General features: G+C 39.5%; 3 protein-coding genes across 3 annotated transcripts in view; all 3 read left to right on the forward strand.

The window, feature by feature from the left end:
• Positions 1-6,153: 6,153 nt before the first annotated feature.
• LOC137987917 (uncharacterized) lies at positions 6,154-6,804 on the forward strand. The gene has a single exon (XM_068834004.1). The coding sequence runs from the start codon at positions 6,154-6,156 to the stop codon at positions 6,802-6,804; it is 651 nt and encodes a 216-aa protein (XP_068690105.1).
• A 350-nt stretch (positions 6,805-7,154) lies between these two features.
• On the forward strand, positions 7,155-7,781 carry LOC137987931 (integrase/recombinase xerD homolog). The gene has a single exon (XM_068834012.1). It carries the CDS (start codon positions 7,155-7,157, stop codon positions 7,779-7,781), a length of 627 nt encoding a protein of 208 aa, XP_068690113.1.
• Positions 7,782-14,180: 6,399 nt separating this feature from the next.
• LOC137987932 (protein NLRC5-like) overlaps positions 14,181-15,000 on the forward strand; it is a 1,224-nt gene continuing 404 nt past the window's right edge. The window contains exon 1 of the mRNA XM_068834013.1: positions 14,181-15,000. This exon is cut by the window's right edge and continues 404 nt beyond it. Within this exon, the coding sequence (XP_068690114.1) occupies positions 14,181-15,000 (820 nt within the window).

The raw sequence follows: 15,000 nt of genomic DNA on the forward strand, positions 1-15,000 counted from the left end.
TGGAGATATTTCTTTCTTCTTTGGGCCGTTTTTTTTTTCTTTTCTTTACCCAAGGACTTTTTTCTGCTTTTGATTTTTCCATACGAGTTATTAGAGCTTCCACGTGGGAATTTTGTCAAGTACGTGATGTAAATAAAAATATGCAAATAACATGAATACGTGTGAGCTTTTGCCGCGAAAATTTCCCCAAGAGGTCTCACCCGTTGACAAGATTATGACACCTTCATAGTTTATTAACTTTGTTTGAAAATACGTTTTTTCTAAATAACTCGGCCGCTTTTTGAGATTTTTAACATTTTCCTTTTGAAACGCTAGATAAAATGACTGACCTAACTTTTGTCAAATAAAAAAAAAACGATTTTTTCGGCCTCTGAAGGTGGGAAGTAACCTTAAATCAGTAAGAAAACTTTCAGGATTAAAATTTTTGAGACTGCGAAAAGTAATTTTCTGTGAGCGCGATCTCGGTGGCGATGCCCTTAGAATGGCAAATACCAGTGAATGGTCACTAATGTGCGGATTGACCACTCCAGTAGTTAATATTTTTGTTTTAGCGTTACTGTGAGAACTAAATCCAGTAAGGTACTTGTCTTTGCTGTTTTGCGAGTTGGAGAGCTGACGAGGTTTTTAAAGTGAAACAGATTCATAATGTCTAATAGATCGCGACCATTTTTAGGAGGTTTATATGGACATAGTAAATCACAATTGAGATCACCCAAAAGGAAGACGCATTCTCGCCTTTTCCAGTTGAGGCTTCCAACAAACTGGCAAGTTCCTTTCTCCATATGTTCTTTGGGAGTGAGGGTGATCTGTAGAGACCGATTAATGTTGACCATACGTTGCGAAGTTTTAGTTTGACAGCAATGCATTCAATCCCAAGATGGTTTTCCAGATGTTTCAAACGTTGGTAGATGATGTCATTGCGGATATACATAATAACACCACCTCCAAAGCAATTTCTATACACTCGAAGTAAGCGAAAGCCTTGAATTTCAAATTGGCTATTTGGAAGACTTGTATCAAGTTTCGTTTCCGTAATAATAAGCACATCGAAAAGGAGCGATGAAAGCCAAAGTTTGACATCAGCGAATTTAAATCCCGCAAATCCATTGACATTTATGTGACCCACTTTTTCACAAATCGTTTTGCAACATCGTCGTACCCTGGTAAGACACAAATGTCAGAGTCTTCATGAGGGTCAAAAGTCGTGCTTTGATCAGATGATAAACTGACGTTGGCGAATGGAAGAGACGTGAGGGTTGACAAACAGGGAGGACACGTCCACGCAAAATTGTCTTCTCTCTGTAGCTGTCGGTATTCCTTAGGTGTTACGCCGCCACACTTTATATGACACCATTTTGAACAAAGATCACATGCAATTGCTCTGTGGTTCTTAGCCACAGATTTGTGGCAAACAGTACATTCTGCCGGGGATTCTGTAGAGCTAGGACCAGGATTGGCATGGATATCACCACAGAGGCAAAAACAGTCGTGGTGTTTGTTGCTATTCGAAGAAGACAATATCGATGGATTGAAAGTTGCAATTCCATTTGCCGAGTGGGGAATCCTTCGGTGTAGAAAGCGTTTGCAGTAGATTATGGATCCGTAATAGATTCGCCAAACGGTCGGTAAGATGTGATAATCGCAAGATTGTTGAGAAAGCCTGCTTAGAACTTGATATTTTAAAGAAAAAGTGGTGAAATATAGAAAAATGTAGAGCAAAATGGCGGAGCTCGATAAAATCCGTCCGACCTTCATGACCGCTGACCGCTGACCTGTATAACAGTGTTGTGTATAACACTGAAACCAAGAGGCAAATTCTCTGGTAACTTATTCGAGTTGGATACCAGAGACCATGAGACGGAATCGAACACCTTGAGTAGGCTGTGTTTACAATTTTCTGGCTATTTATGATTTTATTTATTTGTACTCACCTTTGCACAGTGTTCAGAGAAAAAAAAAGAGAAAAAAAATTCTTGTCAGTCAAGAATTATTTGAAAGAAAGCTTGCTGTCCATTTTTTGCTTCATTATTGAAAGAAGTGCTTCTTCAGTGAAGGGATTGATCAACATTGTTCCAGAGAAGAGTCCGGTCACGGGTCAATAACCCGACAAAGAAGGCTTCCCGATCCGACAGATGAAATATAAATATTCAGTTAAACTTTATAACAAAATTAAAAAACGAAAGACGTAAGTTTCTTGGCTAAAAAGTACGTTGTTTAATTCTAAAAGCGACGAACCATTAACATTCATAAGAACCTTGACACAATGTGATCACGTGCACCTTTGTGGTTGCCTAGCACGTGATTAATCTGCCCTTCCCCAAGAATTTTAGTGTTTTTGTGATCGATTGTCGTTACTCTTTCGCTGAGAACTGGAAACTCAGAGTTTTATATAAAAACTATACTTCTTCATCTGCCTTTTGGCTTGCCTTCTACTGTTACCGTGTATCATGAAATTTTTCAGGGACTTTATTTTGCGGATTGGTCATTTTTTGAAGTTTACGGGAACATATTTTTGCGGCGTGAATTGACTGAAATTTCCGCCGGGAACTAATTGTTGCAGTTTTCTTTTCAAGCAGCAAGACTATTTTCAACTTCTATTACTCTTTGGTAAAAAAAGAAACCCTTAATCATCGAGAACGGGTGGAAAAAATGTGGCATCCTGGAGGCCTTAGAAAATGGTTAACGTGACCTTTTAATTGACTACCGCTGTTGAGTTCGTTTCTTATGCCCCAGAAACTGGAAAGTATTGACTTAACCTTTTATCGTTTCTTTTTTGTTTGTAGAAAGCTCCAATTGCTTTTTCTCAATGCAAATATTAAAATAAACGATCTTTTTTACCTCACTGTATGTGGATTAAAAGCCATTTTTAGTTATATTAACGGGAGTAAATTTTTACGGTCTTTAATTTTGCTGGTGTTTTTTTCTGCTGGGACTTGCTTTTGCGGATCAAGTACTATCCGCAAAATCCGCAAAAATTTAACCCCGCGAGATAAAAGTGCTACACCGTAACTCCCGGATTTGAAATACCATTTGGTGCAAGTGTAAACCAAAAAAAAACAATTTGACCTGTCACCAGATTAGACTGAAAAGAAGCAAAATTATGAAGCGGAAACAACATGTTTAGTCCTTCCTTAGTGTGTGGCATAAACGTTTGCTTAGTGCAATTCTAGACATGCATGACGGGAGGGAAACGTACGTCAGAGCAATTTGCAGTTAGTTTTTTTGCAGACTTAAATGATGTTACTTAAAGGGGATATGTCACGTTATTTTAGGGTGTTTCGGGAAAATCTTTAGTTAATCACGAGTTTAAAATTCAAAAATCGTAATGCGGAATTCCTTTACCGATGAAATCATCGTTACATCACAAACGAAATGATTCTAAGAAAAAAACGACCTTTATCCAGGCGATTTGTCATAATTTTGAAAAATGTCAGGCAGACTTTTTTCAAGATTACCCAAATGTAATCCGTTTCAATCTTGTACATTTATGTCTATCCATGCTTGTCTTTCCTTATGCAGTATTTCTTTTATATTGTTCAACAGTTTAAAATGAATCTTGCAATGTTTCATCCTATTTTTGGGTATTTTGAGGAAAAAAAAAGGAAAGGAAAACATCTTATTGTCTAGTCGTTCTATCGCTGGAGTACTAATTGGGGACACTGTAAACTGAAATTAACAATTAACGAAAATCAAATCGAGTGCTCTCACCACTGCGCCATCGCTGCAACCCAAATCATGGATTATATCATTTTGAGTGACATAGCCCCTTTAAAAAATGAAACGAGTGAGTTTCACTCAAGAGCGTGTTTTGTTATCTTTGAACTGAATTTATTACCAAAGCTTAAAAAAGTAAGAGAGCTCAAAACTGGACACGACATTACAAAATAATTTAACGTCTGAACGTGTGAGCCAAAGGGCCATTGCTGACATGACACCTGGGTGACCCCTCAAATGGTCTACATCACCCCCACTACTGGAACGCTGCAGTTCAATACCACCCAACTCAGTGTCTTCCGTTTTTGTGTAACACGTACCACAGGCAACCCAGTGTACGCTCATGGGGCGTCTAGTTGCAATTAATTTACAACTTCTCGACCATTTGGAACGAATTCCCAAAGCAAACGATTTTACTCTTCGGTGGGGGGCGGTTCAACAGTTAATCAGGCCCTTGGAGCCCTTGGAGCGGTACCAGGTGAATATATCACATACCCCCACCTTCCAGGTAAGTAACCCTCACATCTCTTAATTATTTTTGTAAACAACTTTTTGATTCCTTATCTATTGTTAACTTGAACAAATATAGCCTATCTGCTGGGAGGTTTAAGTGCTAAATGCTATCTAGCTATTATCTTTTTCTCTCGTAATGTATTTATCTGAACTCTCGAACTTTCATTTTCATTTTAAAGTGCTACTTTGATAACAAAAATTCACTTCCCTTTTCCCTTCAGATTTTGAAAGCGTGTTTGCTTGACACGTGACTGGCAAAATCTGCGAGCTTCGAATTTTATCCAAAGGCTGTTTTCTTTGAGTGCAAGTTTTGGATTCCACGGTTCGCCATCACTCACGCGTTCAAGACTGACCGATTGGACCTCAGAGGGTTGGATCGAGGATAAGATGAGGTCAGAGACTGACCAGCTTAAGATTCAACAGCGTGTGAACGCAGCTTATTATGACATGGAAAACACGAGTTTAAAAGTCTGAAAGGTCGAAACCCTTGTGCTGCATGTTGATTTAGGCGCGTGTACACACATTTTTAACTGGTGAGTCGATCCACCTCTCTCAAGATTTTAAAGCTGGTAATGGCGAACCATTAATTAGAAAAATTAAATCAAAATAAACATGTGTCTTTTTTTAAATAAAGGCTTAAAACTTCGGTCACTTAGTCACTCAGTTAACATAGTTTTGAAATACAAAAAAAAAACTATAATTGATTTTTGGTCATAGTAGCACTTTAAGGCTTTTTGTGGCTATTTATTGGCTATTTATGGCCAGTAAAGCACTATGTAATGGTTGATGAAAGACTGAAAGAAAGATACAAAGCCCACGTCACGTGATATCACGAACCGCGATCTCAGATCGACGGCCTACATAAACGGGTTGAGCTTTTCCTTAGTCGCTTTTTATTGTCGAAATACTATTTTTAAAAATAGATATTTGCCTTTTTAAAGTGACAAATTGTGTTGAAAGCTCAAAATAAAGATTATTTAATTTTTTTTTTCTGATTTAATATTGTCTGTCAAAATTACCTCTTCGTTGTATTCTCATGCAAAACACAGGAATTTTTATTGGCGTCTTATGCTCATGCATACGTTGACTGTCATTATTTAAGTTTGAAAAGTGTTCTCAAAAATTTACAACTGCCTCACGGATTTTCCCCTTCGCGCTTCGGTGGGGAACTGTAAATTTCTGGGGATGGGATGGAACACATGAAGCAGAATTCCCGGCCGAGTAAGTGGCTAAATTGGAACCTAAAAAAATTCAGCAAATTAATTGCTACTGTGGCTCCATTGAGGTACATATGTGTATTATTGTTCCATTGTGTTAGTGAGAATTCATTCATGCTAATCTTTCCTTATTTCCTTACTTAATTTTACTTGTTGGAACTTCCCGACAGTTACAACTAGCCTACGCCCTGTTCGCAGTCCTTGAGCATTGGTACACTACAAAACCTGACGCCTTGTTTTCATAGTTCTAAAAGAATTCCTTTTCAATTTCTATTATAAATAAGGGCCTCGCAAACGGGAAATGTTTGGCGTTTAAACAACACCAAACATTGCTTGGTGATCAAACATGCTGATGTTCAAGTGCAAGGGCGGATCTAGGATTTTGGCTAGGGGGGTGCACATGTCAGAAGGAAATGCACAGGAAGCCCAATCTTTATATGTTAGACAATGTATAATACATGCTTTTAAGAGGGTTAGGGCTGTAGTATGATAAAATGTTATTTCCGACGAGTGAGCTTGCGAATAAGGCTGAAATAACTATTTTGTCGGCACGAGATACAACAAGGGCCTAGGTTCCAGGCCGGGGCATCATGGGTAGGGATGTAGGGGTATATAAGACCGGGTATAACACGTGGTTGTCATCTAGGCTTCAGAACCAACCGCGTTCTTTCCTTTCGTTTCGTTTAATTTCTTCACTTTGCCGTGTGTAATGTCGGTTACCAAAGACGAAGTGTCCGACCTAATTCAAGCCAACAACCATCAGTTAATGGCCTCCTTTAAGGAGATGCTCATGGACACTGCAGGTCAAATTAAGCATGCCAACGAAACGTCGACAGAACAGCAAATGAAAGAGATCAAGAAATTGAAATTTCAAGAACCGAACAAGTTTAGAAGAAAAGCCAACGAAGACCAGTATAAGTTCAATCTCAAACTTGCGGAGACCTTCGACAGCGCCAAGTCCGCCGCCGAGAAGTCCAACCTTCAGAAAGTGAAATTGCTCGTGGAACGGCAAAAACATATTCTTCTTGCTGACAAGTCTGAATACGGTTGGAGTACGGTCGAAGAATACAAACAACACGATCTAGCAGCCGATTCGGAGGACGAAAAACGCATCTACAGTGCTGAGAGACGCGCCCGTGCGGTTATGTCATCTCGAAAGAGGAAGAAGTCTTCAGCAATGGCTGCGACCAAAAGATCTTCACCACTCCGCGGGTCGGTTTCGTCTCCAAGTTCCCAATTCCAAACTCAGTCCCACCAGCCAGCCACTGCCACTTCTGGTTTCCTGCCGCGTGGCCCTAACGTTGGCACATGCTTCGCTTGTGGAAAGACCGGCCATTGGCGTTCTTGCTGGCCGCGATGACAAAGCAGTCCGGCTCTCCAACTTCAAAGTGACCAGATGAGCAGGTTTTATCAGATATCTTCCAATCCGGTTTTTGGGACTTTGGTCAGGACGCTCTGCCAGACGGTCCCATCCAAGGGTTAGCTGAGAGATTGAAGACGACAATACTGTTCTCAAAGGCCAACAGTACATCCTTGCTGTACCACCGCGCTTACCGCAAGAGGAAGGATTTCGCCATTAGTACGTTTGACAGGAATGTTTTCCCCGCTAAACCTTTTCACGTTGCATTGTTCTTGCAACACCTTATTGAGCAATCCCATTCCCCTAGTGTAATTGATCCTGCCTTTTATGGCATAAAGTGGGCACATAGTATGGCTGGTATCCCCTCCCCCACGGATAACCCTATCGTCGAGGCCGTCAGGTCTGCTTCAAAAAGAATTCTTGGTACTGCTATTCTTAACCGCAAGGAGCCTATTTCATCCAGTGTGATTCATGATATTATTAGCCGTTCTAACCTTGAAAACCCTGTTGAATTGCGCAATATTACCTTGTATGTTTTGTCATTTGCCGGCTTCTTTAGGTTCGACGATGTCTCCAGGATAAGGAGGAATGACATTTTCTTTAACGAGGGATTCATGTTTATTAAAGTCCCCAAAAGTAAGAACGACCAGCTTCGTCGGGGAGACGAAGTAATAATTTCTGTGCTCCCTAGTCCCGCGTGTCCTGTCAAGCTCCTCAAAAAGTATCTTACCAAATTTAAAATTCCTCCAGATTCCAGGGATCTGATTTTTAGACCCATTTCTAAGGGTAAGGATTCTTGTAAGTTGATAGCCCCCGATAAGCCTATTAGTTACAGCACTATGAGACAAGCTTTCAGGCGGGATTTGAAGACCATCGGGGCTGACCCTTCCAAGTTCGGGCTGCACTCTCTGCGTTCAGGTGGTGCGACTATGGCAGCTAACAGTGGCGTCAGCGACAGAGTCTTTCAGCGACCGTAAGTCGACGAAAGCCAAAGACATATATGTCGATGACGATCTGGATCAAAGACTCTCTGTTTCCAAATTCCTTGGACTCTAATTCATGTAAGCTTTTAGTGTCTATTTATCACGCCTTTGCCCAATTCTTTGTCATTCTATATAGGGGTGGTTCTCGCCAAGCCCTCCCATAATAAACTTATTTGGTTCAGCGATGCTGTGTTGTTATTTGTTGTGGAGTGGAGACAAAATATGTTATTTCCGACGAGTGAGCTTGCGAATAAGGCTGAAATAACTATTTTGTCGGCACGAGATACAACAAGGGCCTAGCTTCCAGGCCGGAGCATCATGAGTAGGGATGTAGGGGTATATAAGACCGGGTATAACACGTGGTTGTCATCTAGGCTTCAGAACCAACCGCGTTCTTTCCTTTCGTTTCGTTTAATTTCTTCTTTCAGTTGCTCAGTTCTTTCTTTCGCAGGTAAATTGCATCCAGTCTGGTAGGATCGGCTGTTCTAATTTCATTTTTGTAAAGCCTTCGTAGGATGGGCTTGGAGCTTGAGCCTTGGTTCCTACCCAGATCTCCTGCTCATTTTTCCCCACAGGGGTTTTTTCTGGCAGGTTTTTTCTGGCCTCCGTTCTAACCACATTTGCTTTGTTAGCGGTTGCTCAGCTCTACGAGATTTTTACGACTTTTGTTCGTTTTCCTCTTGTATTTTTGTACTCTAGGTTTATGTTGTAGGTTATTTATATTGTACGTCGGAGTTGATGATCCCCAGCCTATCTGGCAGCCTGACTGGCACAAAGCTTGAGAGCTTATATGGGGATGTAGGCCAAGATGACCTATTTATATTTCAGTTATACTTTAATGTAACGTCGGAGTTAATCATCCCCAGCCTAACTGGGAGCCTAACTGGCACAAAGCTTGCAATGAGAGCTTATTTGGGGAAGTAGGCCAAGATGGCCTGTTTCACGATCTTATAGTCACATGTAGTGACGGAGCTGATGTCCCCCAGGCTAACCGGTACTAAGACTGGTTGCTTATCGAAGAAGTAGGCCATATATTTCGTCTATTGATTATAGTGTCGTGGCTTGCGTGGAGATAGCTTTATCCTTGGTTGCTTTTCAAGGATTTGTCTTGTAAATCGTAAATTGTTTGTGTTATATAGTGCGCGGGGTGGTTCTCGCCAAGCCCTCCTATAATAAACTGATTTGGTTCAGTGATGCTGTGTTGTTATTTGTTGTGGAGTAAAGACCAAATTCTGTAAATGATGAGGCAAATAAAAATCTAACTTAATGCAGTTTTTGTGCTTTTAATATCCTCTAGTAGCTTAATTCGCTTTGCCGTTTTTTAGCTATATAAGCTTACATTACTAGGAAGAATTAAGAGTGTAACATGACAGTAATTTCAGGCGCTTGCTGTGTGATTGTTTACAATTGTTAAGTTTACGTATATATGTTGTCGTTTTTTTGGTAACCGAGGGGGGTGCAACTGCACCCAGTGCACCTCCCCTGGATCCGCCCTTGAAGTGAGTGGCCAAACGGTTAAAACGTGTTTTATCTAACTCAGATCAAACTCCACTAGCAAAGAACTATGGGTCACAAATACATAAAAAACACGTGGATACAAGCAGCTGAGCAAGCGTGGTACGCATGCACGCGCCAGACATGTTTGATACGGCTGGCAAAAGGAACAAAACTTCTCCCATCAAACAAGAGAGCAAAAGAAATGTTTTAAGTTGTTTGATCGAATGTTTGATGGCCTTCATATTTTATCAAACACGGCCAAACACGATCAAACAGCACCAAACTAGGTGGCCAAACGGTAAGATGGTTGGTCACCAAACAATGTTTGATGTTGTTTAAAAGCCAAACATTTCTCGTTTGGCCAGGCCCTAAGAATGAAGCAGAAGAAGACAATGTTAATCGGTTTGACTTTTATTAGCAGTAAGCACATGTCATCTCAGAGGACTATGTTTCATTTTTGAGCTGTGTAACATAAAAGATTTACAACATTGGGTCTTTGGCTATCTATATACTGACCGCACAACAACAAGAATAGCTAATCACGACGAAAATTAGCAGAAGTCACAACAGCCCTAGGCTGCAGGGAACTTTGCCGTTTGTCCTTGCTTGGAAAAATTTATGTTTTAAAAAGTCTGATAGTTTCTAAACTTACCAATATCATTCTTGTCCCCTTTGCCAACATACCACTGTGTGGTTGATGAGATTAATGGTCTGTTCAGTCAATTTTTGATGAGTGGCAAAGGGAACAAAATTCAACTGGATTTCATGATTAGTGAGTGTGAACATAGCGGTCTTAAGATGATTGATATAAAACTTGTTGTCCAGGCACTAAAAGTGAGTTTTGAAGCAAGCAACCGTGGACAATCTTCCTGTCGGTGTACGTTGCATCAGTGGCGTGATCTGATCGGCGTGATTACAAGTTGAGAAACTCAATATTTTAAGCAAGAGCCGATACAACGTAGATTTGATTTTAGTGGTGTGCTATATTTCGGCTGGCCAAACCAGCCTTCTTCAGGAATAATGAGAATTTACATTGAATTGCTTCTATGTATATATATATATATAGTAAATGGATGTTGACGTAATACTGGAAAAAATGTGATAAAACATGGCAGTTACAACGAATTTGAATTCAAATACTAAGAGTAACGGAAAAATAACGGAAATCACTCTAAATAACAAGCTGAAATCTAATACGTTTCTTCGCGGGTATTAAGACCGCTGGGATCAATTGTCCTGCCTTTTGAAAATAAAAAAGCTTCCCTGGCCTTACAGATCGAGTCTCTGTTAGAAAATATTTGTTTCTGATTTTACTTTGTTTGTAGTTGTATTTTGAACAACGTTTCAATCACCTCTGATCTTTGTTGTTTCCATTTGAATTAGGTTACCGTCTTTAACATGCATATTGGTGTCATCTTGCAAGGCATTTGTTTGGTAAAAGGCATCTGCTTCGACGACCCTTTCTATGTCATCTTTTGAAGCCAAGAAGGATCCTGAAAGAAGAAACATTTTCTTTTGGACAAAATTACTAATATTAGTTGAGAAACTAAATATTTTAAGCAAAAGCCGATACAACGTAGATTTGATTTTAGTGATGTACTATATTTCGGCTGGCCAAACCAGCCTTCTTCAGGTACAATGAGAGTTTACATTGAATTGCTTCTATGTACATATATATATATATATATATATATATATATATATATATATATATATATATATATAGTAAATGGATGTATATATATATATAGTAAATGGATGTTGACGTAATACTGGAAAAAATGTGATAAAACATGGCAGTTACAAAGATTTTGAATTCAAATACTAAGAGTCACGGAAAAATAACGGAAATCTGAATTCAAAATCTTTGTAACTGCCATGTTTTATCACATTTTTTCCAGTATTACGTCAACATCCATTTACTATATATATATATATATATATATATATATATATATATATATATATATATATACAATATGTATACAATGTGCCCTCCCGGTTGTCACCATAATGGCTTTATGGCAACTCCTGAACTTGGGCACAGGATGTACGGTTACACATTGTTGGATTGCATTGTGGAGTCACAAGAGTGCTCAAACTGCAAGCAGTGAGCGAAGCATTATGCCAATAGTGAACACCTATTATGAGGCTCTCCACCCAATCCAGAGAGTGCTCAAACTGTATGAACAGTGAGCGTAATATACAATATGTATACAATGTGCCCTCCCGGTTGTCACCATAATGTTTTTATGGCAACTCCTGAACTTGGGCACAGGATGTACGGTTACACATTGTTGGATTGCATTGTGGAGTCACAAGAGTATATATAAATACACAGTACTTTAAGTTCCAATACTAGCCCTCAGAGAGTGCTCAACAACAAAGGAGTTGGAGCTGGTTATATATATAGAAGAGTGGACTACTTTTTCATTGCAGATCGACAAGCTTGTTTCGTAGGAGCGTAGCGCTCCCACTCTCATTGTACCTGAAGAAGGCTGGTTTGGCCAGCCGAAATATAGTACATCACTAAAATCAAATCTACGTTGTATCGGCTTTTGTTTAAAATATTTAGTTTCTCAACTTGAAATAACGCCGATCAGATCAAGCCACTGATCCAACGTACACCGACAGGAAAATTGTCCACGGTTGCTTGCTTCGAAACTCTAATATTAGTGCCTTTCATAGTCCGTAATAAGGTTCTTTTTCAATGAATGTGGATATCTCGTATTTTTTAATGGACCAGGTGTCCTTGCCAGGCCATGGCAACACAGACTAACGGAGACGAGGTACTAAGTTGTTTGAATTTCGTCAGGAAATTGACCTAAATCGGTCGTCAAAGTTAACACAGGGTATTCTCTTACAAGAAAAGTAAACGATTATCAGATTACAAGCCAAAAAAAAGAAAATAGGAGTTGATCATCGTTATTATAGTTAGAAGTGTTACTCTCAGAATCTAGTACATATTCTTTTCTCACAAAGATTTTCATGAAAAAGTGGTGTTTATTACGCTTTATGTTACATGTTCCAATTGTTTGCGATCGTTATTACTAACAAACGATGATACAGATAAAAGGAAGAAACATTTTTTGATTTTGTACATGCGTAGTCTTAAACTAAATGAGGCCAAATTAAATGAAATTCAGTCAATAGTTAAATTGACATCTGTTTGTTACTCAGTGTCCTATTTGCGTCCCCTGCAGACACTATTCTGCGGTATTAAGGTACAGTTTTCATCTTTCTCAGGCCACATATCTTTGGGATCTTAAAGCAATGCAAATGGGAATAACCACCCACAGGATGCAGACGTTTTTTCTCACGTGTGAAAATGACATGGATGATTTTTGCGATAGGAATTAATTGGATGTCATTAGAGATGTTGTGAGGAGAGGAGTGGAAATGTTCTGCGACTGTAGTAGGTTTGGATTTGGTATTAGCGTTATCTAAAGTGCGGCGGTGTTCATGAGAACGGTCTTTTAAACGTCTTTTAGTTTCTTCTATGTACTGTAGATGGCATCTGTTGCATTGAATCATGTAGATAAGGTTTTTAGTTTCGCAAGTTATGTGGGAATTAATGGAGCGCGTTTCGCCAGTAGAGAAGAATGTGAAGTTGGTTAGTCCATGGAAAATGTAAGGAAAGGTAGCGCAGTTTTTGCCAATGCGAAAAGAACCGGAAGGAAGTGCGGAATTAGAATGAGTTACATTAGGGGACCATTTAGCTGTTACCAGCAGGTCTCGAAGGTTAGGGGAGCGCCTGAAAGCCACAACAGGTAGATGTAGGAAAGCATTTTTGCAGCGGTCAGAAGAAAGAAGTAGATTGAAGTGTTTTTTTATTATGTTGAAGATGGAAGGAAGTGATGGATTATAGGTCGTTATGAAAGGTATGCGTTCGGGTTTGTTTATCTGTTTAGGTTGTAGGGTATACATGTATGCGGGGAATGTCTGCGGCGCCTTGCATTTGTTAAGTAACAAAGTCGCGTTTGTAACCTCGTTTCAGAAGGTATGTCGTTAGTTCAGTGGTGCGAATCTTGAACGTTTCGTCGGTAGAACAAATTCGTCGTAGGCGGAGTGCTAGGCTGAAAGGAATGGCTTTTTTTGTGTGTAGAGGATGACAAGAGGAATAATGTAAATGTTCGTGTTTGTCCGTAGGTTTCGTGTATAGGTCTGTATTTATGTTTCCGTCACTAGTTACTGAGACGTTAACGTCAAGGAAAGGAACATTGGTGGGAGACTGTGAGCTAGTGAGTTTTATGGTAGGGTGAATGTTGTTGAGATAATCGATGAAAATTTTAAGGTTCTCCCGACTTTCTGTTCTGCGTAGAACTGTCAAAGATAATGTTTCTAGGGAGGACAGTATGAGTGAGAATAACGTCATCGTTTTGGCATACCTTTGGAGAGTGGCTTAAAAACGAATCTAACACTGTTCAGTTGATTTAACACCCTCTTTAATAATAGCCTGGCTTCGGGAAAACCTCACCTTTTCAACAGTAAACTTCACTCCCTTTTGCTATGATTGGGCAAATGTATATTTGAACTTGCAAAATGCGTCGCCTTTTCCCCAGGATAGAATATTTGCCCCTTTTCCTTTCACGTTATAATTTATAATAAAAAAATGTATTCTTTGCTGCTTGTCGTGGACCGGTACCACCTGTGGTTTCTGTAACTTGTATAATTGTTACGATATGTTCTCTTTCTTTTTCTTATGCCTAGTTATCTCGGATATCTAGGCACTTACAATAAAAAAAGAGTAAGTGCAATGTATAGATGTTTTTGTGCTGTAAAAACATTGCAGTGACCAGTATCTTAAAAATCATCCTGTTGGAGTTTGCACCTGTCAGAGTATCTTGACAGTCACTCCACTAAAACGATTGATCCACGCCTTCATATCTTCACGTAATGATAATTGTAACAGTCTGTCTGAAATTCAGACACTTGAACTCGGAACCAGATCTTAATCTCCGTGAACTGTTGACTCTCTCAGAAACAGTGGAATGTTTGAAAGATGAATTGTGGCAATGCATTATAGACAACCCAAGCAAAGTACTTTTGATTTTTGATGGGATGGACGAGTTTTCCTCAAGGTCAGGCATTGCCAAAGATGACTCTCGCTTCAAGAACACTGCAGAGGAGAGAATGCCTCTGTGTTGTCTGTACAAGAAAATTGCTTCTGGAAAAGTTCTTCAGGGTTGTACACTGTTAACAACAGTAAGGCCAACTGCTGTGAAAGATGTCAAAGAACTGAAGTTTGATAGAACTGTTGAAATTACCGGATTTACATCGGAGCAAGTAGAGGAATTTGTGGAGAAGTTTACAAAAGATGATGACAGTGGTAATTTAAAAGAAATAATATGGCAACACATTAGCACCAACCTCAATCTGCTTTCATTGTGCTATATCCCTGTGAATTGTTTCATCATTTGTCACTGCTTACTACATGCTGAGCACAAGCTACCCGTAAAGATTACTGAAATCTACAGCATTAGTGTGAAGATTTTCTTTCACAAGCACGGCCGTGGTAAATACAGTTGCTCTAACACTGACCTTGGTAGTTACATGTACAAGAGATTTGATGAGCTTCAACCTGAAAATGATGAAGTGTTTAAGAAACTGGGAAAAATAGCTTCTAGTGGCATTAACTGTGGAAACCTTGTCTTTGAATCAAATGAAGTGAGCGGACTGGAGGATTGTGGGCTGCTTCACCAATTACCTGACATAA

This window comes from Montipora foliosa, unplaced genomic scaffold (assembly GCF_036669935.1).
Source record: "Montipora foliosa isolate CH-2021 unplaced genomic scaffold, ASM3666993v2 scaffold_395, whole genome shotgun sequence".
NCBI classification, from domain to species: Eukaryota; Metazoa; Cnidaria; class Anthozoa; order Scleractinia; family Acroporidae; genus Montipora; species Montipora foliosa.

Bases quoted from the DNA above. Each gene is read 5' to 3' on its own strand.
- LOC137987917 (XM_068834004.1), top strand. From the start codon at position 6,154: ATGTCGGTTACCAAAGACGAAGTGTCCGACCTAATTCAAGCCAACAAC.
- LOC137987931 (XM_068834012.1), top strand. From the start codon at position 7,155: ATGGCTGGTATCCCCTCCCCCACGGATAACCCTATCGTCGAGGCCGTC.